This window comes from Aplidium turbinatum, chromosome 15 (genome assembly GCF_918807975.1).
Source record: "Aplidium turbinatum chromosome 15, kaAplTurb1.1, whole genome shotgun sequence".
NCBI lineage: Eukaryota > Metazoa > Chordata > Ascidiacea > Aplousobranchia > Polyclinidae > Aplidium > Aplidium turbinatum.
This window is the reverse complement of record NC_137486.1, coordinates 23,185,034-23,212,493: the sequence shown is the minus strand read 5'-3', so window position 1 is coordinate 23,212,493 and position 27,460 is coordinate 23,185,034. Positions and strand designations below refer to the sequence as shown.

The 27,460-nt window shown below is 40.6% G+C and overlaps 1 protein-coding gene across 1 annotated transcript; it reads right to left on the bottom strand.

Annotated features, from left to right (window-relative positions):
* Positions 1–37: 37 nt before the first annotated feature.
* Positions 38–27,460, bottom strand: LOC145784163 (uncharacterized). Its single transcript, XM_082595928.1, has 14 exons — positions 27,187–27,460; positions 22,229–22,346; positions 17,669–17,885; positions 17,341–17,444; positions 16,956–17,046; positions 16,771–16,886; positions 14,972–15,153; positions 8,031–8,101; positions 7,007–7,101; positions 6,309–6,421; positions 6,180–6,235; positions 5,997–6,063; positions 2,675–5,927; positions 38–1,670 (listed from the first exon to the last, which is right to left on the bottom strand). The coding sequence occupies exons 1-13, from the start codon at positions 27,317–27,319 to the stop codon at positions 4,738–4,740; spliced, it is 2,553 nt and encodes an 850-aa protein (XP_082452054.1). The 5' UTR covers positions 27,320–27,460; the 3' UTR covers positions 38–1,670; positions 2,675–4,737.

Here is a 27,460-nt window from a genome sequence, read left to right as displayed (position 1 = left end):
TCTCGAGCCGAGACAAGTGAAGTTGATAGTTTACTAAACGATTGGTATTCGGTGAAACCTTAAATTCAACCAACTTTCCATATCCAGAAATACATCTCGAAAACAAACTGTAGCCTAAGTGAATGATTAAAAGTAATTCAAAAATCTGACGCTTTTAGCTAGAGCCAGGTTGACTTAGCCTACCAATAGGACGTGGCGCGTTTCAGGGGATGTCTAACTCGACAGGAGTAGAAACTTGGACGGTGTAGTGGCCTAAGTCTGAGACAAACTTTTTCTACACCTCGGAAAATAGCAAATTACGTACCATACGGCGTGCACTACTTTATTTCTATCGAGATCCTGTGCGGTCGTCAGAAGTTTTCAAACTGATGAATTGAGTTGTTGCATTTGTCTCCTGTAGGGGCGGTCGCCAAAGCAAGCCGCGCGGCGCCTCAACGTGGACCGAGTGTTTACCTTAGGGCAGTGGTTCTCAACGGGGGCGGTACCGCCCCCCGGGGGGCGTTTTGATTTTTCAGGGGGGCGGTACGATTAACTTGGCTTAAGGGGGGCGTTTTGATTATTAAGGGACATTCTGGTTTAACTCATCTTCCGCCCAGCGTAACGATTTCGTGAAAGAGCTCGTATCTTCGTGATAGCATTTTCTCCCTCATACCTGGTGGAAAAGGGATTCAGCTGTGTTGTTCTGGTACGCTAAACAGCGAAACCCACTTGACATATCCAATTATCCATAAGAGGTGATCCTCGAATGTTTCTCACTGGCTTTACACCGGATGTGAAGAAAACTGGCACTTTCTCACCAAGCCCAAGGTTCACACTGACTACCAGTAGACGTAGGCTACGGTACACTGTTTTCATGCTCGCAAATATAGGCTGTATTTGCTTTTCATCAAATGTAATTAGGCCTACTAATCTCTAAAACTCTTACAGCCTGTTTCACCCTAAAAGGGGGATCATCAAAAGGTCCTTATTCTAATAGAAATAGAATTCTATTTGAATAAGTACCTTCTGATAATCCCCCTTTTAGGGCGAAACAGGCTGTAAGGGTTTTAGAGACTGGTAACTAGCCTATATTTGATGTAATTCGCTCTGTTTGGCTTTTTGCTTGGCATTGAGCACTTTTTGTAGTAGGTACCGTATAAATAGTATTTATTGTTTTATATTCGCTTTTCGTAATTAATCGTTTTTGTTGGGGGGCGGTAACATTTTGCCAGTTCATGAAGGGGGCGTTGGGCAAAAAAAGGTTGTTGAGAAACACTGCCTTAGGGTGTCCCACTTTTAGGCGACTTTTTAGGAAAATTAGGTTCGGGTCAAAACCTGACTGGATTTTCGTCACTGATTTCAAAGATGACGTTATTTTTTCATTATGACGCCATCTTGATGCGCAGCTAGCGGATTTTTATTGTTTTGGCCTTATCACGAATATGGTAAGAGCTAGAGAGTTGGGACATGCGCCAAAATGACCAGAAGGGACGATTTCCTATGTGTTGTCAATACAATATGAAACGCTAACTGCAACAGAAAAGGAGTTATTTTTAAAAAACATGTTTTTGCTCATTTTTGGACAAAAAAATGAGAAACACGGCAATTTTGCTACAGTGACGCTTTTATTTCGATTGGTAAGTTGCTGTGCTGCGCCACTTTGTTTAACAATTAAGTACAGTGGTAGTAGTCTAGCACAGGGGTGTGCAACGTGCGGCCCGCGAAGATGTGCCAATTTGGAATTGTGTGCGTCCCGCGGAACATGTTTATACGGTAATTTAGTTTAGTCTGGTACGTTTGAACAATTCATTGTGGAGTGGATTATTGCAGATTTCGCACCTTCTGTTAACCATTTTAGAAGTCTCCCACCGGCCACCGCTAATCCATTGTATTTAATTATTTGGAACGTAAAAATGTATGGTCACATAAAAGGCTTTATGAACAAAGTACGACTTTGGAAAGCTCACGTACAGACAGGAAATCTTTTCCACTTTCCAACTTTAAGAGACTATGGAATGCATCCTAAGAAGAAAACTGAATTTGCTGACCAACTTGAAAAATTGTTGTATGAATTATTGGCTCGTTTCAAGGACTTTAAATCTCATGAACATTTGTTTGGTATATTCGCTTCGCCATTCAACACAGACATTAACAAAGCACCAGAAGATATAACTTGAACTGATTGATCTTCAAGAGAAAACGGATTTGAAAGCAAAGTATTTAAAAATGAATCTTGGCGACTTTTACCGAAAACATTTCAACTAAGATGACTTTCCACTTTTGAAAAAATTCATGGCTTCAAAAATGGCTCTTTTTGGCTCAACGTATTTGTGCGAACATTTTTTTCTAAAGCGGGCGTCATGAAAAATGGACTTCGAATTGCGATCACTTCCATTAAAGTAAATTTGGAAAAAGCCGTAGGGAAAAGAAGCCAGCTGCAAACTTCTCACTGAGCTCGTTTAAAGACGGTGTGACAATAAATTTGAATAAGTTAGCAGTTTTCTTCAGAAATTCATGCGTCCTAACTTATTATTTCTGGAAGGAGATAACCCCTATTAAGAATAACAAAAAACTACTTTTTTGTGCCTGCAACTACTAGAAATCATATGTTAAATAAACGTGCGGCCCGCGGTTTCCCCTAATTATTTATATCTGGCCCTCCTGTAATAAAGGTTGCACACCCCTGGTCTAGCACATTACAATTGATTACCTCAGCATTGATTTTTATATGCATATTGCAATTACTAATACTACCTAACTTTAAACCCTTGATCATTTTGTTCAAAGATCTATCAAACAAAACCACAACACAGTTTAATGGGATTATTTCCTGCCACCAGGAAAGGAGCTCAGACGACCTGCCTGGGTACGGTTGAATCGCCTCCGCAAGGGTGTTGGGCGCTTCGCTTCGTTGATGCACAAATGGGGCCTATCAACATCTGCGGCATGCAAATGTGGTGCAGAGGAACAGACAGCAGATCACATCCTCTACCACTGCCCGACGTTTACTCCTCCAAGGGCAGTTGGCCTGTCAACACTCTACAATCAAGTGGCTGCTCGAAGAATGCCCGGACATTTGACCCCCATGAAATGTAGTCCAAAAAAACAACCTCTCATACGAAAGAAGAAGATTTATCACACCATACTGTGCAAAGCAGCACAAATGCGCAAGTCTATTTTGGACAAATCATCTCGGATCAAGCCGTTCACAACGCCTTTCAGTCTGCCAATGAAGCGCTCTGTACGCCAAAACACTGATGGAGATGAAAAACATGCAATGCATGGAGCCATCTTACTTTCTTCGGAGAAAAAAATCACGTAAGTTGCCACGCTTCAAAAGCGTCTGCTCGATATCAACGTTTCTTGGAAAACTTTTCTGTCTTGCCGCATCAGCAGCAAAAGGCGGAGTTTCAGCGTGGGAACTCAAAGCAAAGTTTTTAGGGCTCGACCATTGAGATGCATGCTTAACGAAATGTTTCAGAACAGCGTTGAATACTGGTTCATCAACAGATTTATATGCAAGTAATAAATCTTTTGTAAACAGTACAATTGAGGGACCTTTAGCAGCGGAAGCTTTAAGATGGATGACTAAAATACTGGCAAATAAACACAAACAATGAAAGAAACCATACGTTGAAGTTGAGCGATACCTTGAGGCTCAACATAATACCCAAAAATCAGCATTCTTAAGTAACCACTCGCTGTTGTTATCCAACGCGCATGGGACACGCTTTCTTGATAAAAAAGTAAGGGTTTTTAAATTTCCTGGAACATCCATCACTAAATGAGCTGCCAGAGCAAGAAGACACATATGGTCGCTCCGAAAAGATCAATCTTCAGCTTCTTTCTTATCAGAAAACCATAAGATTTTGGCTTTTAAATGATTTGCGGCTAGAGCTGAGATGGAAACTTTACAATCTTGTCGGATTTTCAGATGACTGAACCTAAGGGTTACCATCACTCTAAGATTTACTGCTAAAACTATATTTCGTAATGCTTGCCAGACAAAATTTATGAATCTAGGGCGCAAAATATCCTAAATGATGCAACAACAATGCATCATTTTTATTTTAGGATCTATAGTTTATGCCATAACAATCGAAATAAAAGCGTCACTATATCTATTGTTAAGCTACTACCACTGTACCTAATTGTTAAACAATGTGGCGCAGCTTAACAATCGAAATAAAAGCATCACTGTAACAAAACCCAAGCAAAATTTCCGTGTTTCTCATTTTTTTGTCCAAAAATGAGCAAAAACATGTTTTTTCAAAATAACTCCTTTTCTGAATACTGAAAAGTTTGGGTGTTCATCAGGACAATTATCGTTTCTAGCACTAGTTGCTACGTTCATCTGATGAAATTGAAAGTAAAATTAACAACAAACAAGATGGTTTATTGCTTCACTGACGTTTTCTGACTTTTCTGCTGCAGTTAGCGTTTCATATTGTATTGACAACACATAGGAAATCGTCCCTTCCGGTCATTTTGGCGCAAGTTCCAACTCTCTAGCTTTTACCATATTCGTGATCAGGCTAAAATAACAAAATCCGCTAGCTGGCGCATCAAGATGACGTCATATTGAAAAAATAACGTCATTTTTGAAATCAGTGACGAAAATCCAGTCAGAATTTGACCCGAACCTAATTTTCCTGAAAAGTCGCCTAAAAGTGGTACACCATAGTTTACATACTAAGTTTAATACAATATTGTTTCTTTTAATACAAATAGGTCACAGAAGTTATGCACCAAGTTGCTTCACGGGTTTTTGCTGGAACGGCGCGGGGAGTTCTTGAGTAAAGTCCGGAGCTTCGTGTAAACTCCTCTGGATTTTGTCTCTTCATGATACAAGCCAAACTGGGTAATCCCCTCTGCGAACTTAGAGCGGTGGGGAATCCCGGGCTCATCGGAAACGAGAGTTTTAGTAGAATCTTGAACAAATGAAAGACACATCGTGGAAGTTGTTTCCTTTTCAACTGGAGTAGACTCGGGGATCCAGTGAACTGGGATTGTTTCCTTGTCCTGACTCGCGATGTTCGGTTTTTCGCAAGAGGAGTTTTGATCAAACCCGGATCCACCTAATTCTTTATCCAAATGTTTTTCAATGGGACGAGAATCAGGACTGTTATGGTGGGAAGTTGATTCCTCAGGAGACGTAGGATTTTCATGACGATAGCTTGATTTTTCAGGACTCTCACTCAGAAAAGTAGATGCTCCTGGAGATTCAGGACTCTCGTGGATGGAGGTTGATCCTCCAGGAGATTCAGGACTCTCATAAATGGAAGCTGATTCTCCAGGAGATTCAGGACTCTCATGGATGGAAGTTGATTCTTCGGGAGATTCAGGACTCTCATAAATGGAGGCTGATTCTCCGGGAGATTCAGGACTCTCATAGATGGAAGTTGATTCTTCGGGAGATACAGAACTATCATGAATGGAGGTTGAATCTCCAGGAAGCTTAGGATTTTCATGATAGGAGCTTGATTTATCAGGACTCTCATGGATTGAGGTGGACTCACCAGGAAATTTAGGACCCTCGAAGAGAGAAGTTGAGTCTGTTGGAGAATCAAGATTGTTACAGATTGAGGTTGATTCTGTAGAAAAAAATTTAGTTTCATCTTTTGAGTCTACCAGATGGGTTTCTGTATTTGCTTGAAGAACATTGTCTGATGGACTATCGCGATCCAAGGTGAGGATTTGTGATTTATCCTGGACAGAATCATCTTGGATGATCTCTTCGACTTCAATACATTCTTCAACGACTTTTGGAGAATCATTTCCACTGGCATCACCGCAGATGCTGTTATCCGATGCTGTGTTGCTGGGCAACATCTCATCCACAGGACTCTTGATGAGATTAGCAGTTTCCTCTTGCAGCCGGAGCTGGTGGAGAATCATCTCTCTCTTGATCTGTAGCTCGACTTCATCAAGATCCCCTGCATCCCCATCTGTAAGAGAATTAGAAAAATTCAGAAAACGGAATTATGAAGTCACTGAGTAATAGAGCCGCCTCTTACCTCCTTCCACTTCCTCATCTCCGCAACCGACATCTTCCACTTCTCCTTCCTCAACACCGGAGAGATCCTGCATTCAAAATTATTCAATGGAAGGCGTTCTAATCAAGTTATCTTTATAGTATCAGCTCATCCATTCAGTGACGTAGACAAAACGAAAGCGCAACATCATTCGGAGCGACTCACCATTGTTGCTTCCATTGACTCTTCATCTTTCGTGGAAACTTCTTTCACATCTGGACCTACAAATTAGACGTCGTGACTTTGCGTACAAAGCGACATTCTGCAATGACAAGTCACGTCATAAATACCAACCTCCGTCATCACTGGTTTCCATGTCAACCTCGGTAATATCGTCCGTCTTGTGATGATGATCCTTCTTCCGTCTCTTCTCGTTGTCCGTGCCGCATTTCTCACCTTCCGCTTTCCTATATGTCGCCAAATCATTACTTGCTTCCCAGACACAACCATCGCGAGGAAGCACAGCAGTTGCCTCATGGGCGGACACAGTGATAGATGAGCCGACACGCTCCCAACCATAATATCTGGTTGGCAACCTGGCAGTAAAAGGGTTGCCAGACAGTGCCGGTCCTCACCACGTCGGGGGGGGGGGGGGGCTACACTACACGGTCGAAGACAAACAGTAAAACTCGCCTATATTGACACATGGAGGGACCTTCCAAAACATTTCATTTATAGAAAAATAATCACATAACCGAATTCCACTGTATTTAGTTTAGCAATGCAACAATGGCAATATTCCATTGCAGCGTGGTCCAACTTGGGGGCCAGATCACACCGTGTCCGCAGCAGCAATGGTTAGGACGATGAGGTTATCAAGGGAACGATCCATGGCCTTCTTTAGGCTAAGGTAACATTTCGAGGTGGCCCTCCTCCATAAACTACAATCACTTAACCGCTGATTTGGTTACAAAACATCACACACTCCCAAACAGCAAATCAACCGGTTTGTACATTGATTTGTTATCTGGGTCGACGCTGCGGTGGCATACCTCTTCAGAAGAGCGTTCCTATGTTTGTGGTACGATACCAATTTGTCCTTGCTGTGACTTTCATCCATAGGTACCGCACCTAACTCCTCGCAATGCTGTGGAAGAAAGCATATGACGTCATCACTGGTACTTCCCCGACAAGCCATTTAATCGGAGTACAACCGGAGGGCTCGGCAAGAAATCAAACAACGCGCTAAAGATAATGACAGTGGTAGAAAGTAGGGACAGTAGCAGAAGGTGGTGACAGTAGCAGAAGGGAGTGACAGTAGCAGAAGGGAGTGACAGTAGCAGAAGGGAGTGACAGTGGCAGAAAGTAGGGACAGTAGCACTATTCTGCGCTACCAGGTCGGCAGAAGGCCATATTTGAGATCAAATGAGGGTGATTAAAAGTGAGAAGTGAGGTCATAGAATGCTTGAACAGGCTAATGATATGCGTCCAGCTTACAGACAGCCACATTTGCAGAAGCTGCGAGATAAGTAAACACAGTTGCAGCAATGCTCTAAATCTATTCTGACTCTTACGATTGGAAAACCGGAACTTACAATAAAAATTACGGAATGGCCCGTTTCGGTGAGTCCGATTCGGTGAGTCCGATTCGGTGAGTCCGATTCGGTTAGTCCGATTCGGTTAGTCCGATTCGGTGAGTCCGATCCCTTAACGGGGGATTTTTTCAATTTTTTTTTTAAATTATCGGGTACCGTAGCCTAATTATCATTGCCGTTTTAGGGTTAGGGGTTAGGAGTTAAGGTTAGGGGTTAGAAGTTAGGAACTCACCGAATCAGACTCACCGAATCGGACTCACCGAATCGGACTCACCGAATAGTAGCAGACCCAAAAATTACGTGGGCACTGGCGTATATGTGCATTGTGCGCCAGTAGGTAATTGATTTGGTGGAGAGTTCGCTTTGTTGTACCGTAGATATACAAAATGTATGTCTGCAGTAGGACGAGGTAATTTTGAACCAGTTCACAAGGATCGATATTCTAAAGAATACGTCACCAATCATGACGTCACATACTCACATCGATGACGCAGCTGTCAGCCTTGATGTTGAAACCTGGGTATTCAATGATCTTGTTCACGTCAACGGGGCCTGAGGAAGAATTAGTGAAACGTTAGCAGATTGACTCAGTTACGCCGGCTACTATTTAAAGGTAAGATCTTTTGTCGTACTTAGGCTAACGTCCGATAGATGAAGATTTACATCAGGGTTACTCAACTGGCAGACCGCGGTCCGAATCCGGACCTTTTGGGTGTTGATGGTGGACCTTGAGCTTTTGGAAGAATAACCTCATTGCCACATTTCAAGGCTTCTTTAAAGGGGCAGACAAGTCCATTTTCAAATGCAAATTGAGAGTTGAAATACACAAAGGGGATATTCAAAAACACGTTGCACTTGTTTTTATGAAAAAATACTCATTTGTTCTCACGCAATCTTAAAACAAAGTTTTGGTTTTGTAATTCGAACACACACCGCACGAACTGTTGTCGAAATAAAAAAATTTCTCGGGTGACGTCATGAGAGTACTGCTGGACAAATATTTTGCTTGTTTGAGGTGTGGCATGCGTTTGCAGCAGTGGATAAGATTATCCCACGTTACAATTGAAGTTCAGATTTAGTTTATTGTAGCCTTGGTGCTAGCTTACATCATTTTACAGACTACACTAAACTTTTTGTTGGACGTTTAACCTAAACATTTTGGGCTGGACCTTGCAGTGTTTGCATAGTTTTGATGGTATTTAACAGTAGGAGGTTAGACAGTCAAGGGTTGCAGAGATTTGCATTTATTTTTTACTTCATGATTAGTCAGTGCTGCATGCTGTGCTGTGTGTACGATAGGCCTACCTACCAGTCTCAGTATTTACTCATGTATTTCAATTTGTGATTGTGTATTGACTAGACAAGTAGGCCTATACCTATATCTCAATATGCATTCTTCCCCAGTGCTGTGTGAGTAAACTAAGCTAAACCTGTAACAATTTGGTACTCATCATGCCAAATCGGTGTGTTGTCTATGGCTGTTCATCTGGCGGTTCTTCTACTGATAAAATTTCTTTGTTCCATTTTCCAAAAAATCGTACCATAAAAAAAAATGGAACAAGTCTGTAAACACCACAAGAGTGTGGCCAGGATCGAGTCCAGCACAATATGTCGACTCCATTTCAAGGAAACAGATTTTCAAAATCTTTTTCAATTTGACATGGGTCATGCCACACGTCTCAATTTAAACCTTAATGCATGCCCTTCAATTTTTCCAAACAAAAACATTTCAACAACTTTGCCACCGTTGGATTCAAAGTCCAGTGGAGAGACAACTCCACAACAAAATTCCACTTTATCCATGCGACCAGCTGCTAGGAAGCGTCAAGTTCTTGAGGTAATTTTAAGCTAACAATTATATTACTACATGTTTGTTATAAAGTACCGTACATAAGTAGCGAAGTAGCATCCTTGAGAAATTATTTTCCATACAGTTTACAATATGTATGCTGCCTGCTGATATAGTGATTCCCAGCTACATGCAGTTTTAAAACGTCCCATGTATAATTCACCAAGCATTAACAAAAAAGTCCTTCATATATACATTGTTGTTTTCTTTTTCAGTTACTGGCTAGGGATGCACCCAAATTCGTAACCTGAACAATTCGTACTCTGAAAAGATCCAGAGAAAAAATTTAAAAAAGCCGAAGTTGCTGATCGGAGTTTCCGCAAACAAACAAACAAAAGCTCTTAGGATCAATACCGGAAATTTTAAAATATTTGCAGAAACCCCAATCAACCCTAACCCAACCCTAACCTTTTAAAATGTTTGCGGAAACTGCGATCAGCGACTTCGGCAAACTCTTAGGATCATTACCGGAAATTTTAAAATGTTTGCGGAAAAACGAAAACTGCGATCTTCGGCTTTGTTTTATTTTTTCTCTGGATTTTTTCAGTTTGTTTGTTTGCCTCCGATCAGCGACTCCGATCAGCGACTTCGGTTTTTTTAATTTTTTCTCTCAATCTTTTCAGGGTAGAAATTGTTCAGGGTACGAATTAGGTTGCACCCACTGGCTAGCACTAGTGTTGACAATGAGGAAGCTGAACACACTGAATTACAGGAAGATGCAATGGTAATGTTACTGTTGTTGTAATGTGCTATTGTGCGTTCTTCTGTTTATAGTTGTCCCGGTATTCTAATGTGTCATGCCAAACAGAAATGGTTACTTGTGAGTGATGCTGTAACACAATATGACGTGTTAGATTTCCGTGCTTGTTCATCAAAAGGATGCCAAGCTGCCTTGAAGCCAATGAGTGCGGCGAAAGGTAAGAAACTTTGACTCTATAATATAACATATTATGAAATAACAGTTTAGTGTAAATTTTAATAGGTTTGGAAAGAGAAGTGATGCCAAAAAATACTGTAAAAGTTGCTTTGCTTGATTTGAAATATGTTTATTGCAGCAACTCAGGCTAATGCCCTGGTATCAACACAATCTGTAGGTGTGACCTGCAACTTGCAAGAAAGAAAGCGAAGTGCACCAGATTACCTTACTTTTACTTCCACTCCCAAAAAAGCAAGAATGGCTTTGCAAGACATATCTTTTGAAGATAATGAAATGCACGATCCAAATTTCTCAATAAATACATTTTCGGAGGTGTCTACCAATGAACGTAGTGATTAGTGAAAAGCTGGGGTAAGTTTGTAAACAATGATACTGTTATCTGTTATAGATATTTTATGAATGCTTTCCTGATGTATAGAAACACACACATACTGTAAGGTAAGCGGAAGGGCTCAATCTTTTCTTTAAAATAATGTCATTGATAAGAAGTTTTTGTGCAGTGAGCTATATTGCTTGCTGTCACCAATACGGTACCCGGTCATTTGGTCGACAGTCATTTGGTCGACAGTCATTTGGTCGACAGACATTTGGTCGACAGGACGTTCGGTCGACAAAACATTTGGTCGACAGAACGATTAATTTTAGGGTTAGAGTTAGGGTTAACTAACCCTAACTGTAACCCTAACCCAAATGTCCTGTCGACCAAATGTCTGTCGACCAAATGACTGTCGACCAAATGACCGGCCATGCACCAATACATTGGTGTTGCTCTAAAATAATCTAAAACAGCTCACTTGCACTGTTTAGAAGATCTTCCAGTTCCTCATCAAATACTTCTCCAATTGACGAGAAGAAGTACACTGTATTTGCTACACAGCTGATAGAATTGTTCAAGATTTGTCCAGTCTGCCAAACTGCTACAAATGCAACTGTTGCTGGTTGTGGGACATGCATAACCATAACAGAAGTTTGCTCTATGCCTGAGTGCAACTATTCCAGAGTCTGGTCAAGTCAGCCAATGATGGGACAGATCCCAGCAGGAAATTTATTACTTGTGGGTTCCATCTTTGCTAACGGCTTATCGTACGTCAAGACACGTACATTTTATACTTTAGCTAGCAAACCCAGCTTCTATTTACATGACTCATTGAAAAACCCGGAATGGCCCGATTCGGTGAGTCCGATTCGGCGAGAGCCTTTTTCGGTAAGAGCCTTTTTCGGTGAGAGCCCTATTCGGTGAGTTTTTTTTTTTAAATTATTGCGCGCCGTAGCCTAATTATCATTGCCGTTATAGGGTTAAGGGATAGGGTATAGGGGTTAGGGGATAGGGGGTTTTTGGGGTTGGGGGTTTTTGGGGTTAGGGGGTATGGGGGTTTTTGGGGTTTGGGGGTTTGGGGTTTTTTTGGGGTTTGGGGTTTTTTGGGGGTTTGGGGTTTTTTGGGGGTTTGGGGTTTTTTTTGGGGTTTGGGGTTTTTTGGTTTTGGAGTTTTTTGGGGGTTTGGGGTTTTTTGGGGTTGGGGGTTTGGGGTTGAGGGTTTTTGGGGTTGGGGGTTTTTGGGGGTTGGGGTTTGCGGTTTTGGGGTGTTTGGGGTTAGGGGTTTTTGGGGTTGGGGTTTTTTGGGGGGTTGGGGTTTGCGGTTTTGGGGTTTGGGGTTTTTTGGGGGTTTGGGTTTTTTTGGGGGTTTGGGGTTTTTTGGGGGTTTGGGGTTTTTTGGGGGTTTGGGTTTTTTTTGGGGGTTTGGGTTTTTGGGGTTTTTTGGGGTTTTGGGGTTTTTTGGGGGTTTGGGGTTTTTTGGGGGGTTGGGTTTTTTTGGGGGTTTGGGTTTTTGGGTTAGGGGGTTTGGGGTTACGGTAATTAGGCTACGGTACCCGATAATTTTCAAAAAAAAATTCAAAAAAATCACCGAATAGGGCTCTCACTGAAAAAGACTCTCACCGAATCGGACTCACCGAATCGGACTCACCGAATAGTAGCAGACCCGAAAAACCAGTGTGTCTTGTAACAAATTTACGTTTATTTTACGTATGTTTGTACGTTATACCCAGACAACAAAACCTCTCGTTGATTCAACGGATTCAAATGAGAGATTTTCTTGCAGTGTTCAGTTAAAGGGACTTTTTGTTACCGTACTTTAAGTTCTGATCCTGTGAGACTGATTTAATTTGTTCGTTTTATATTATTGGCTTGTGTTTTGCAGATGTACTTCGTTTCTTAGTTCATTTAAACCTAACAAATGGTCGTTTCAGTGTGAACATACTTTTCTCAAAACTGCTCGTAAACAGGCCAACTTCGCCCAGAAAGCAACAACGTAATGATGATTTATTGAAGCTATTTCTGAAAGATTTCAACGGTTCGAGGAAAAGTTTTCTCTGCCTATAAAACGTTGTATCGTAGTTTTATAAAACATTTCTGGAATCTTCATTGATTTCGTATTATCTGAATTTCTGAAAGATAGCAGAACCTATAGGAAATTCACTGAAACTATACAAGTTGTATTTGGCTGTACAATGTACATGCTTTCCATTGCCAAGTCAAGAAAAATTTGCTGCCATAGCCATCTCCCATCGAATCGGCACATTGCCGCTAAGAGTAGATAAAAACAGGTTGTGGAAAATTGATATGTTTAATGTTGTTGCAGAGCAATGTATGTGGTTGCAGCAATACGATGGAAAAGGCTGGGCTAGTTAAATGTATGGATTTCGTTGAGAGATGTGGCTTTGATGTGCGGGTGAAACTTCTCGTTGCTGACCGTCATCCACAAATCATTGCATATATGCGGGATCACAAGCCAGAAGTTGAACATGTGTTTGATGTCTGGCATGTTGCGAAAGGTACAGTTAGAATAATGTCACAATGAATGTGACTGCTACTTTATGCAATACTGGTAGCTGACTGGGATTCTAATAACTCACCAGAGATAAGGAGAAGAATAGCGCTGGGAAGAAATGCATTTGTTGGAATGAATAGCATTTGGAAGAGCAAGGATGTAAAATTAGAAACAAAAAAGAAGCTGATCAAAACTATTATATTCCCAATTGCAACTTATGGATGCGAAACATGGACAATGAACAAAACAGACAGAAGAAAGATTGACGCATTTGAATTGTGGTCTTGGAGAAGGTTACTGCGTGTTCCTTGGACAGCCAAAATAACAAATGAGAAAATTCTTGAACAAATTAAACCGGACATATCCCTAGAAGCTAGAATCGTCAGGCAAAAACTTTCATATTTTGGCCACATAATGAGAAGCAAATCAATGGAAAAAGACATCATGCTTGGTTTGGTGAGCGGAGGAAGAGGAAGGGGGCGCCCAAAAACAAGATGGCTTGACACGATTGTAAATGACAGTGGTATGGGAGTGCATGAATTGAAGGAGGCTGCGTGGGATCGAGAGATGTGGAGAAAGATGACGTATAGAGTGACCGAGAGTCGTAAACGACTGAACGGATGATGATGATGATGGTAGCTGACTGATGGTTTTTATTTTATTAGGATTTTGGAGATACAGTTACAAGAGTAAATATAAACAAAAGTTGTTTTTACAGATGCTATAAGCACATTTCCCACAGACAGTTTGTTCGGTGGATCTGGGGTTATCTTGGAAGATCAATCTGTGTGCCTCTGACGTCATGCGTCGTTTCGGCCATTAGATCGAAGTTTCCAAGTGACAAAAACGAACACGTTGGGTTTAAGTGTCCTGATTTGAAATAAAGTCACAATACAAAGTCTGCTTTGAGAAAAGCTTTTTCGTGTGCACAGAGAGAGAGTGAATTTTGTACATGTACAGTAAGCAATACTAGAGGTCTTGAGAGAATCTTCCTAGGTATTTACAAACTAATATGGTACTTGTCGAAAGGTAGTTGCTTTCAGTGTTCATTTTATCAACTACTGAGCCGCTTACAATCGACATAAATAGTTCATTGTCTTTGTTGGAAACGTCACTACAAACAACCGCTTACACTGCATCTTGCGCGAACACAAATCAGCTTGTACTCTAATGACGTCACACGTGATTATCGCACGGTTCAGTGCGCGCGCGCCGCTAACAACTATAGAGCAAACAAAAACGGCCCTACAAAGGAAACGCAATCAAATTTTGGGAAAATTTCAACGACAACCCTTTATTATAAACGCCTAGAGCACATACAAACAAAAAAATCGCAAAGTACAATTTGGACTTGCATGGCCCTTTAAACAGATTTCTACTGGGAGGAAGCAATTTTTACTGTGAATATATCTTAGTTGCTGGGGGGCTTCACCTCCCAGACTCCCCAACACTTTCTTAGAAATCCAAGTCGAGTTACATTTTACCTAAAAAGTGGTTTGGTACCGGTACAGATAATTTAACTTTCATGGTTGCGTAAGAAATAACTTATTCACCGGACCGCCAAAACTAATCAACTTATCAAACTGGACCTAGTTGTTAACATTAGTTGAGTAACCCTGATTTACATCAAGTGGACGCTAAGGCAAGCCAACCTCCGTGTCCACCTTCAGGCTCGCCACTGAGTGTTGTGTCAAAGACACAACAGTCGCATGCTCTTCAGCAGCGTCGAACCGACACTCTTTCAATCGCTAAGCCTCTATCCAGACATGCAGCCGACTACAAGACATTGAAGAAGTCAACATCCGTACCTTCTTCCAGGTCAGGATCAATGTCCTCAGCTTTCTTGTTTCTTCCGGAGTAAAAACTCAGTCCGGACGTAGCAATCCTCGCCTCCTCCAGATGTCCAGGTGGATATCCCATCATCCGCATCTGATAAATGTAAGGAGGAAGATCGTATTTCTTCATCCCGAGGGCTCTTTTCAGGGTTTCACTAAAACAAAATTAAGAAACATCAAAAACTTTCTTTTGAATACTGAAAAAGTTGGGTCTGCTACTATTCGGTGAGTCCGATTCGGTGAGTCTGATTCGGTGAATTCCTAACTTCTAACCCCTAACCTTAACTCCTAACCCCTAACCTTAACTCCTAACCCCTAACCCTAAAACGGCAATGATAATTAGGCTATGGTACCCCATAATTAAAAAAAAAAATTGAAAAAATCCCCCGTTAAGGGATCGGACTCACCGAATCGGACTAACCGAATCGGACTCACCGAATCGGACTCACCGAAACGGGCCATTCCGGAAAAAGTTTGGGTGTTCATAAGGAATATTATCGTTTACTTCACAATGTAGATATTAACGACCTGTTTTAGCCTGATGCTGCGAGTTCGCTGTGGTAATAGCGAATTGCACGAGCTTTCGGAACACAGTTCTTGGTGGTAAGACCTGGATTTGCCAGTCCGCCTCTTTCGACGCTCACGAACCCTCCGAAACTCCCTTTAAAAACTACAAAATCCAAACCTTGTCGGCTACAAAACTACCCACTACGGAACGACGACATGTGTAACACCAAGAACTGTGTCTACAAGATCAAATGCAAAAAATGCAGGGAAAGCTATATAGGCAGCACGATCCGCCCGCTCCAGTCCCGCCTGAAAGAACACCTCAGCTCAGATAAAAGTTCAGTCTATGATCGTCAACAACAGTGCCTCGCCAACTTTGAATTTACAATCATGGCCAGAGAAAACGATGCGGTACAATTACGCTTCAAAGAGGCCATTTTCATAAATAGACAGAATCCAAAAATCAACAACCGTGCCGAAAGGGAAGAACTACGTCACCTAATCTATTAAACAACTGATTCAACAAAATTTCACAGCAATAACGCCTAGCACAGAAACTCAACAGACAGCATTCAAGACAGCACCCTCAAGCCAAACAAGAGTCACATAAAACAACGACTCACTGACTTCAACACCATTCGTCATACTCATAGCACATGACTAAGGAACTGTGTTCAGAAAAGCTAGTGCAATTCGATATTGCTACAGCGAACTCTCAGCATCAGGATGAAACAGGTCGTCAATATCTACATTGTGAAGTGAGCATGGAAGGAAGAAAAGTTAAGAAATATTTTTAACAAGTATGATGCTATCAGTTGCGATCCTTCAACTCACCTACAGTCCTGCAACGACCTACGCATGAACAAGTGAAATGATATTCGTGAAAAGTTAAGAAATATTGAAAGTGGAATCACAGTTGGTCGGTGAGCAGTTCAGTTGTTTTTAGTTCTGACCATCACAGCAAAACAATACACGTCAACATAACAAAGGTCGAGAAAAAGGTAGAAGCGACAAAACGGAAGTAAAGTTATTAAGTTGAAAGAAATTTGGCACGGTCGCTACACCTTCAGAAAAATTTAAGGTAGAAAGGGAATAAAAGAAAATGTTACAAACAAAAATAAAAACAACAGCCAATAATTTTATGGCTTTAGCTGATATTTTCAAGAATTGTATAAATTAACATTTGCTATGAAGATCGGCCATGGTGCGTTATCAAGAGAGCAACGTCATATAACGTTGCCACAACGAAAATAGAAGCCACCCACCTGATGATGCCTGGTCGGAAGCTCGCAAATCTCGGATCTGTTTCATCGACCTCGTTCTCAGCGTGATACCGGTTCGAACCGGATTGAAGCGGATTTGACATAGAACCAAGAAATTGCTGAAATGCACAAACTAAACGTTATGACGTCACACAAGAGATCTGCCATTGAGTTGGAGCGGCTCTGACCTGTTTGCGCTGGTTGATCAACTTGAAGTTTTTCGGCGTCGGGCAGTCCTTTAGTTGGTGATTCCCCTCTCCGCAGTTGAAGCAAATTCGTCTGAAAGTGAAAGCAGCATTGAGACTACAGCATCTAAGATGTCACGGACATCACTGAAAGAGCTGGATGAACAAATGGGAGACTCGGAGCCAAGGTCACTAGGAGCTGGAGAAGATGGTATGTATTATATTCTACTACTACATTATCATGGCTAATGCGGGCTTTGACGAACTAGATGCACAGTTCCTCGTATTTTTTTCCAGCGTTCGCTATGTCGTGCAGCGTGTCGCGCCAAAATACTTCAAGACAATTTGAAGCCACAACAAAATCCGTCAAACGCATTGACATCCTTACTTTGGTTTCTTCTGTTCTTTCTCATCTACCGGCTCTTCTCCATCCATAGCGTCCAGATGAGCCCGCTCGTAGTTGGGGATGTAACTGCCCGGTCCGTAGCCATGCTGGAAAATTATAAAAAAAATAAAACTTTCAAGACATACATTCCTTCAATTTTACTCCTCAAATTGCGATTTCTTGTTTCAAAGTTTCCAACCGAGCCAGGATGAGTCAGTGACGTCATGTTTGATGAAGATGACGCGTTTGCCACGGACAGCTCAAGTTGAAAGTCAAGCAATGGATTCTCAGGTACAAAAAAAAGATTTACAAACAATTAACAGCAACTCACAAGCAAAGGTTCCCCCAGCTGGTCCAAACAGAAGCGTCCGGTGTAGACCTGAACACTGTCAGTTATTGTGAAGGCTTTTGAAGATCTAGAACTGGTGCGGGGGGATTTCAATCGCGGGCATCGAATAGCGGATGGCTGTACGTCATACGGGTATTCCCCATTACAATGACCTTGCGAAACGTTGAAGAAAAACTCCTCGATTCTTTCTTTTTCTTGCCTGAAGACGAGGAACCAGCATTAATCAAAGTTCTATTGTAAATAAAGCTCATCGCCCAGATTTCACCTCACTTGGCACTTGAGGAAGTTGTGCTGTATTTGCAATGAAATTTATTATATTAATCATGTGAGTCGCCGTTACATTGTTGTTAAATGCACAATGTTATTTATGTGACAGTTGACACATAAAATATGACATCCGATAAATTGCGTTTACAATAAAACTTTATCATTATCAAAACTGATCATCAGCAAAGGCAAGAAAGACAGGCCTTCCAGCTGTCCACATCGCAAGAAACATCAGTAAATCGTCTCGTTGTCATCACAAAATCAATCCGCCACAGAATAGCCTATAATCTGAAAAAACTGATTGACAATCGGCAATTACCAATAAAAACTTTTTATTGATGCCATGTCACAGGCAATTGTTGTGAAATAAATCATGATTCTTGTGCGATACTATGCTGGTTTCATTGTTGCTTGCACTAATTGTTACCAATAGTTGATAATCTGCCAGCGGAAAAATTATGTTTTTAGACAAATGGATAAATTTATTCTTTTACTGAAGAAAGATGAAGTTTAAAGTAGGCTATAAAAACAAAAAAATTGGCATCGGGCATTAAAAGTTTAACATAAACTACAAAACTAATTATTTGGCATTTGCCTCATTACAGCATTATCTTGTTGAACCACAGGCACACGAAGCCCAGCAACGTGATCAAATTAACATATTTAAGTTTATTAAAAGAAAACTATTATCATATTATACATCTAAACAAATTTCAAACATTTTCGACATCACAAGATGTCCTCTTCAGGAAGAACATACAGTACCGTACTTTACATCTAAACAAAATACAATGGTTAAATGTTAAATTCATTACAAAAAAAACTGCACAGTGCTTCTGACTAGCTCAACATTCAATAATACACGAAAATCTCAGTCACTGCAGAAAGACGGCGTCAAACAGATCACATGATGTGATAGTAGTTAGTACAATAGGCAAGATGCGAAAAACTGATTTTAAAATACACAGAGCAAAATGATGACCCGCAAGCATACAATTGTCTGTTAAAAGGTAGATTATTATGTTTCATTTGTAGAGCTTTCGTGTATTGTTGAATGTTGAGCTAAGTCAGAAGCACTGTGTAGTTTTTGTTTTTTTCTTGTCAATAAATTTAATATTTAACAATAGGGGTAGGCTATACATATGGGGTATCTCAAAGTCAATTGGTGACACCTTCAAGTTATTCAGTATGCTCAGCTGATTGTTTTAAGACTTCAACTGGGTCATTTGAGTTATTTTCCAGGCAGTGCCGGCAAAAACAGTGTTTCGGATTGCACACTATGAAAAATCCCAGATTTTAGGCCAAAAAGCCAAATGCAGTCTTGAGAAAAGTACACACCCATACGCAAATTTTGCAATTTCACTTCAGATATTAAATTGGTACTTGCAACCACATGTAGCAAAGCGGGCATCACATTTAAGCAATCATGGCAAGCTTTCAAAACCATCTCAATGACTTTTTACAACCATACATATTACCTCAAGGTCGATGATGTTCCAGGATATGTGCCTCCAACAGATGGAACTATGTCAAAAACATCTCGTCTATCAACGGACTATGAATCCTACAAGCATGTGTTGCCTTCTCTACGAGTCATTGATGGTATAAAACATTTACAAGCGATTCAAAGCAAGAAAAAATATGCCCTTGCAATGTTGGATGCGCATGACGAAGAAACAATAACAATACATTATGATAGTACCACAGGAAGAAGAATTACAGGAGAACGGACATCCATAATAATGAAGTTCAGTGGTGGTAAACCATTTCGATTAAGACCTCTATCTTTTGCGGTGGAAACCAGAGAAAATATCACAAGATTAATTGTGGAGCAGTTACATCGATTGTGTTTGGCGAGCAATAGAAATGTTTCACCAATTGATCTATGGGAAAAAGTTACGGTACTTCAATAAAGACAGATTATGTCAGCAAAAATCTTGGCATCGAGGAATCCATTGCAGCTACGCTAGGGTCAAACCATATACCTTTGCATTTGCTTTGCGTCAGTCATACTTGCAAAGTCTTCAATCGTGGTAATTTAAATGTAATGTTGGAATACGAGCAAAAACTCCACATGCGGAAGATTTTATTGCTCACATACCCGCATTAAAATCATTTCTCCCCTCCAGCAAGAGTGTTGTATTTGCTGCTTTGGAAGCTCTATCTAAACTGGCAGCGAATGATGGTCATAAGTCATCACAATTCGAATTGTTTGACAAGGTCGTCGAATCTGGAATATCGAAGAAGCATAACCGATTCAAGGAGAGGAGATTTAGGAAGCTTGGATGCACAGCAGCAACGATCTTGTATCACATTCCGGAATATAAGTTATTGCTCGAAAGCACAAAGTCGAATAATCAATTGGTGCAAGCTTGCCGCATATATTTGCAGAGTGACTTTGTTGTGTTGGGATTGAAGGATTGAAAGTGCATGGTTTTCTTACCGTTTCACACTTCCATTTTTAAATATGGTTGAAAAAAACACTCAAACAGAGCTTGTACAAATATTACCGGACCTGCACACTGCCTTGGCTATTATTCAATATTCTCCATTCAATATTCAGCAATGCTAATATTCTCCATGTCGATCACTGACCAAAAGATCAGCAAGCTGCTCCAACAAAATATTTACTGCCACAGGAATCCGAGTGACTGGATGAGTGACTGGGCCAAATTTGTTCAAAGTAAATCCGATTAACACGGAAGAACAAGGCGAAACTGAACCTGACCTTGATTCTAACTAAACAGTGTGACTCCGTGAGTGACCTTCTAGAAATTCCATTAGAAGAAGACATATTGATTGCATTGCATTTTACATATGACAACGATAATTAATCAAGAACTGGGAGATGCTGATCTACAACGATCCAGGAGCGAAGATGTTGGCGAGAGTCTATATTTGTTTATTTAAGTAAAAAATATCACTTTTGCGTAAGTCTAGTTGGAATCTGGCGGAGTAATTACGTGAGTGCCAGCGAAAGTGCGGCTCTAATACTCTCTTCGAGTTTGCACTGTAAACCAGTGTTTCTCAACCTTTTTTGGCCCAACGCCCCCTTTATGAACTGGCAAAATTTTACTACCCCCAACAAAAACGGTTAATTACGAAAGCGAATATAAAACAATATACTATTAATACGGTACCTACTACAAAAAGTGCTCAATGCAAAGCAAAAAGCCAAGCAGAACGATATAATTACATCAAATATAGGCTAGTTACCAGTCTCTAAAAACTTCACAGCTTGTTTTACCCTAAAAGGGGATCATCAGAAGGTCCTTATTCAAATACAATTATATTTCTGTTTTCACCCTTTTAGGGTGAAACAGGCTGTAAGGGTTTTTGAGACTAGTAAGTAGTAACTATATTTGATAAAAAGCAAATATATATTTGCGAGCCCTATAGGCCTACTGGTAGTCAGTATGAATCCTGGGCTCGGTGACAAAGTGCCAATTTCTTCACATCCGGTGTAAAGCCAGTGAGAAACATTCGAAGATCACCTCTTATGGATATGTCAAGTGGGTTTCCCTGTTTGGTATGTAGCAGAACAACACAGCTGAATCCCTTTTCCACCAGGTATGAGGTAGGAAATGCTACCACGAAGATACGAGCTCTTTGACAAAATCGTTTACCCTTAAGCCGAGGTAATCATACCCCCCCTGCAAAATCAAAATGCCCCCCCCCCCCTCCAGGGGCTGATTCCGCCCCTCTGAGAACCACTGCTGTAAACAATGACCATCTTGAATGTCACCACTGTAAACAGTAAAGCCAATTGCTGGCTTATGGCGACATTATATACTGTATTAAATGCATTATTAACGTTAAAAGTGTCATTTTCGATTTTATGCATTCCGGACACCGTTTTTGCCGGCACTGCCTCAGTTTTTCTCCAAATTTATTGAATTATGGCTTAAAATGCTCAGGAGACAAGATACTTCAAAATAGGGGTGTCACCAAAATGATCCAGAATGATAACTTTTTTAACCATATGTACAGCCTACCCCTATTAACAATTGTATTTTGTTTATATGTAAAATTACTGTATTTATTCCTGAAGAGGACATCTTGTGATGTCGACATCACAAGATGTCCTCTTCAATTTGTTTCTATGTAGTTTTATGTTTTTGACTTCTGTAAATATTAAATAAGTTAAATTTGATTACATTGCTCGGCTTCGTGTGCCTATAGTTCAACAAGACAAACTCTTTACCAAAGCTCTAACAATATTATCTGTCAAGCAATGCATAGTGTGACTGGGTATTGAGGAATGTCAGCGCTCACCTGGCAAGAGGGTTGTTGAAAAGTAACACATGGGCTATCGGGCCATCCCGTGAAGCATCCTGAATCCTTATATTTGACGGTTGTGTGATGACACGCAGAGCCTTGCGAAGCTCCTCATGTATGAACAAGTTGTTGTCAAGGTCAAATACAATAATTGCAGCATCACACTGCAATTGCAACATCACACTGCAATTGCAGCATCACACTGCAATTGCAGCAGACAACTAAAAACAACAAAAACTCTGAAGTCTTTAAGTTAACTGCTTCAACTTTTGCTTGGCATGGAGACTGTTATGCAGGGACATGCGCATCGTGCTGTCATTCTCACCACTCAGCTGCCCACAAATGGTTAGAAAGTTTTAATTATTATCAGTGGAGCACAAATAAACTGATCCAATGATTTTATTACTTGAAAAATTACAACCACATTTATCTGGTTTATTATCGGCCACCCCCACTAGTGGGGAACAAACCGACGATGGATTATGATGATGAGCATTTCAATGTCATCATCATGCATAAACGGATGTCCATGATAAGGACATTCTGTCTTGCAGTTTTGTTGCAGGTTTGTTGTGACACATAAAAATCTCAACTTGTCTTGCAATATTGTACGGCAAGAAACGTTGAAACAGTGTTTTTCTGCATAAATAAACGCGTATAATATGAAGTATAAACCAGGGCTGGGGAGCCGGAGCCTGGAGCCAAGCATTTTCTCCGGAGCCAGAGCCTTTTTAAACATTTCTTGTGGAGCCGGAGCTGGAGCTACAAAATATTTATCAGCTCCAGTATTGAATACAGACAAAATCGGTTAATAGTATACTGCTTAAAAGTATCAATCGTTTATTTGAATCAAAACCTGAAATCCCAAACCAAATCCAATCTGATGTTATGTAAAAACATCGGTTAAGCGCATGCCGCTTAAAAGAATAAGTCGGATAAAAGCATCAGGATTTGCTTCTAGTTTGCACATAGGGTCTGCTACTGTTCGGTGAGTCCGATTCGGTGAGTCTGATTCGGTGAGTTTCTAACCTCTAACCCCTAACACTAACCCCAAACCCTAAAACGGCAATGATAATTAGGCTACGGTACCCGATAATTAAAAAAAAAATGAAAAAATCCTCCGTTAAGGGATCAGACTCACCGAATCGGACTCACCGAAACGGGCCATTCCGTGCACATATATATACTTCATTCATTTAATCGTATAATTATACCCGTTAGCGAAAAGAGAATGTCTCTTTTTTGCTTTGCATGATTGTCTGCAATGTTCAAAGGTGAAATGAAGCAAAGGTGAGACAGACGCATGCGCTCAAAACAAAGACAAGTGTCTGTAATCCCAGGCCATAATCTTATGTGCTAGACATCGCACTACAAAGAACCAATTTTCGCACTGCTGGGCTTCATTAAAACAGAAGAGCACACAAAAGGAATAATCACACTAAAGAAGTTTAAATGCTTTTGATGTCATCCGTCGGCGACTGGCCTTCCAAGGAATGGACATGGACAAATTATTTCAAATTGTTTTTTTTTTACATTTTTCTTGTGGTGATTCATGGTTGTTTGATTTGTTCTCTGTCAGACAAGCAAAAAGCACAACAAAAGTCAGCAAGAGTGTGGCTTCTCTTGTTTTTCATTCAGCTTAAATCTGAAATGTGTGTTTATATTTTTTAACAGAATTTTAAGCGCTGCAGTGCAGACTTCTAAACCATTGCATCCTACTGTGGCAAATGCTACAAAACACTCTTAATGGAGCTGGAGCCGCTGTTTAAAAGTTTATAGGTCCGGAGCTGGAGCTAGTGGATGAATGCTTGATAGCTCCGGAGCTGGAGCCGAAGCCTATGTTTTTTTGCAGTGGCTCCCCAGCCCTGGTATAAACCAGACATTAACTGGAAATTAACATTTTTTTCTTTACAATTTTTGCACTAAAAATGACTAAAAAAGTTGCCCTGCAGACTGCAATAAATTTATTTTTGACTACATAGATCTACTACATTAGGGATCCTACGTTAGTTCTGAAAATTAATGCAATATGTCTATTAGGGTGGCTCTTAAAATTGAGTTTTTGAATTTTGCATGGGACACCCTTTCAAATGGTGAGGTTGTCAGAAAAAATAACTCTTGCAAATTTTTTTTAAATTTGAAGTTGATTTAGAGGTGGCCCTCCCCCCCTAAAGTTCTGTGCCCTCTCTCGAAATACCAAATCTGCGTATCTCGAAAACCACTTGAGCTAGAGATACGGTTTTTGTGTTAAAAGATGCAGAAAACATGGTTTTCTATCTGCTTTCTGAACATTGAATGCATCTATCTTGAGTAGAAAAGCAGTTATTTAGAAAAAACGCATTTGACCAAATCTTGATTTTACAACCTTTTTTGTGACCACGAAACCGTCTACAAAATTTCGTTTTTTTTTCTTAATTTTTGCACCTTAGAGGGAACACTGGTAACGATATTCATTTCAAAATGTAATTCTGGTCAGTACTGCAAGAAGCGATATTATCGACAATATTTTACATATTGCCTTGCGTATCGTGACAGGATGTCTGCGACCTACACATTGTACACAATCGGACAATTTCCCTGTCCTTGCAGGCAACCAACCAGCTGAGTTTTGTCGCGAAGAAGCCATCCTGTCTCTTTCTCGGCATTACGAACCCCAACCACTTGCTCCACTCAAGTCTCTACAAGTCTGTGAGCGAGCAATCGAGCATCCTCGCCAACTGAAATCGAGACACCCATTTGTATGTGACGCACAACTCCTGATGAAAACCGCTGAAAACCAATCCATCAGCGCGGCTACCTGGGAGGACAACAAATAGAGCTCAGAGAGGAAGAAGAACTCCTCAAGGCTCTAAAGTTTTATCTCCGACACCAGTGACCAGCCCCCATCCAACCAGAATGCATAATTTGCCAAGGAAGGCCTGGGTGTGGCACAACCGCCTGCGTGCTGGGCTACTGGAGTCAGACTATTCCGCTCAAACATGCACAAATTGGGGATGGCTCCATCCGCAATCTGTGAGTGTGGCAAAGAGGAACAAACCACAGACCACACCATCTGTAACTGCGCCAAATGGTGTGCGTGGTCTGCTTGAACTGGATGACGAATCAATGCAATTGCTACTCGACACCTGCTCAAGCATCTAAACCACATCGGCACTGCCCAAGGGTGGTAAAAGATAGAGCCCCTTGACCCCTGGAGTAACAAAGAAGGTTTAAACAAAGAAGAATCGACAATATTGTTCTTGTTGGAATTTGGATTCAACAGTTTCCTGTGTTCAGTAACAACTTGCAAAAGAAACTGAAGTTGGTACTCATCTTCAGTTGAGAGTTTGTTAAAATCCGGGATTAGACTGAGAGCAACTCCTCTCTCTGCTCTGTCATTGACTACTGAAAGTCCCTTCGCCATGTGTAAAGCTTGAATAAATGCACCATCTTCAGTCCAATAAGCAGGATCCTTTGAAAGTCTAATTATTGCTTCATCTTCACCCAACAGCTGAAGCCATTTTGAATTAGAGGTGCAATACTGTTCTAGACCCTTATTGCTAAGAAACGCATCTACTTTGATGCTTCGTCTCCTTGGTGGACGTTCTGCTGTTTCATTTAACATGGTTGCCACCATTACCTTGTTACTTTCCACAGACAATCGAGAGTCAAACAAGGCTAGTTCAACCATTTCTTCAGACAGATACCATAAATGCAGACCAAGCTTTTGCATAAATCGCCTTCGCCTTCCAACAAGTGCAATGCATAGCACCTGAAGCTTGAAAGCAGATTCCACACTCAGGAGTTTCTTCAAGGAATATGACAAAAAACGGGCATTTTAGCTATTCATGAATGCATAAAAGTTTAGGAATACTTATTTCGTTTATTACTTTACCAGTTTTACAGGTTAGTTTATGAACTTTGTTTATTGAATAGCTTGGGCCACAATACTTGTTTAGCACTGTTTTGTGCTAGAATACCGAAAACAGGTTTTTTCTAAATAACTGCTTTTCTAATCAAGATAGACGCAATCACTGTTCAGAAAGCAGATAGGAAATCATGCTTTCTGCATCTTTTGACACAAAAACCGTATCTTTAGCTCAAACAGTTTTTGAGATATGCAGATTTGGTATTTGGGAGGAGGGCGCAAAACTTTAGGGGGGGAGGGCCACCTCTAAATCAATTTCAAAGTCAAAAATTTTTTTGCAGGAGTTATTTTTTCTGACAACCTCACCTTTTCAAAGGGTGTCCCACACAAAATTCAAATTTTTTTCATTTTTTGCCAAATAAGAGCCACCCTAATGTCTATATATCTGGTTAGACTTTCGGTTGTACAAACGTTTTACAACAAGCTGAGCAACCAACACTAATGTTAGCATATATACATTTGCTAAGATAGGTATTTAGTCGATCGTAAATCATGCCATATATATTATATCAAGTTTTTTTGTCATTTGTTCGGTTTATATTCGAAGGCGGCTAATATTTTATGATTGACGAAGAAAAAAAATTGTCACCGTACAATATTACAAACATTAGCAACCTTATCGATCATCGTTGGAATAAGAAGTTTCAAGATTACTCTGCTGTTGTTTTATAAAATGGATAGGCGGATGTCTGAGGTTTGACTCAAAGATATCCCTGCAACCAGGACATGGGTATGTCACGGTTAGGAAGTATTGATCAGATTAGTACTTAAGATCAACAAAAACGTCAAAAGACGTTGCATGAAATATCTGTTCAATGCAAGAATAAAGTAGAATTTGTGTGAAGTAGTCTCATGGTGAGATAAACCCAGCATCAAGATGTCTCTACGACATGTCAGTCGCAGTAAGTTGGTTAGGGTTAGATCGGTCGGATCAGTCGTGATCAAATCAGATCACATCAGATCGGTGGTGTCAAAATGTTGTGCACCCCATTGTACTATAGCCATTATCTTTACAAATTTAGAATCAAACTTGTGATAAAAAGGATATTTTCTGCTTTTAACTGCAGATTTTCTTCTTTGACGTGGTTCAGTTCTTCGTAACTATCATCACTTAATGCATTCTGATCTTCTTCAGGCAGTTCGAAACCAGCAAATAGGTCAGAGTTCCCAAACAAAGACATGGCACAAAGTCACAGCGAGGTGTCCAAGACTTAATTGGGATCACTATGATCTCATGTAGAAGTCAACAGTTAAACGACACACGTTGACTGCATAAAACTTGATTAGCCTATTAATATAAAAAGTGCTGTTGCACTAAAATC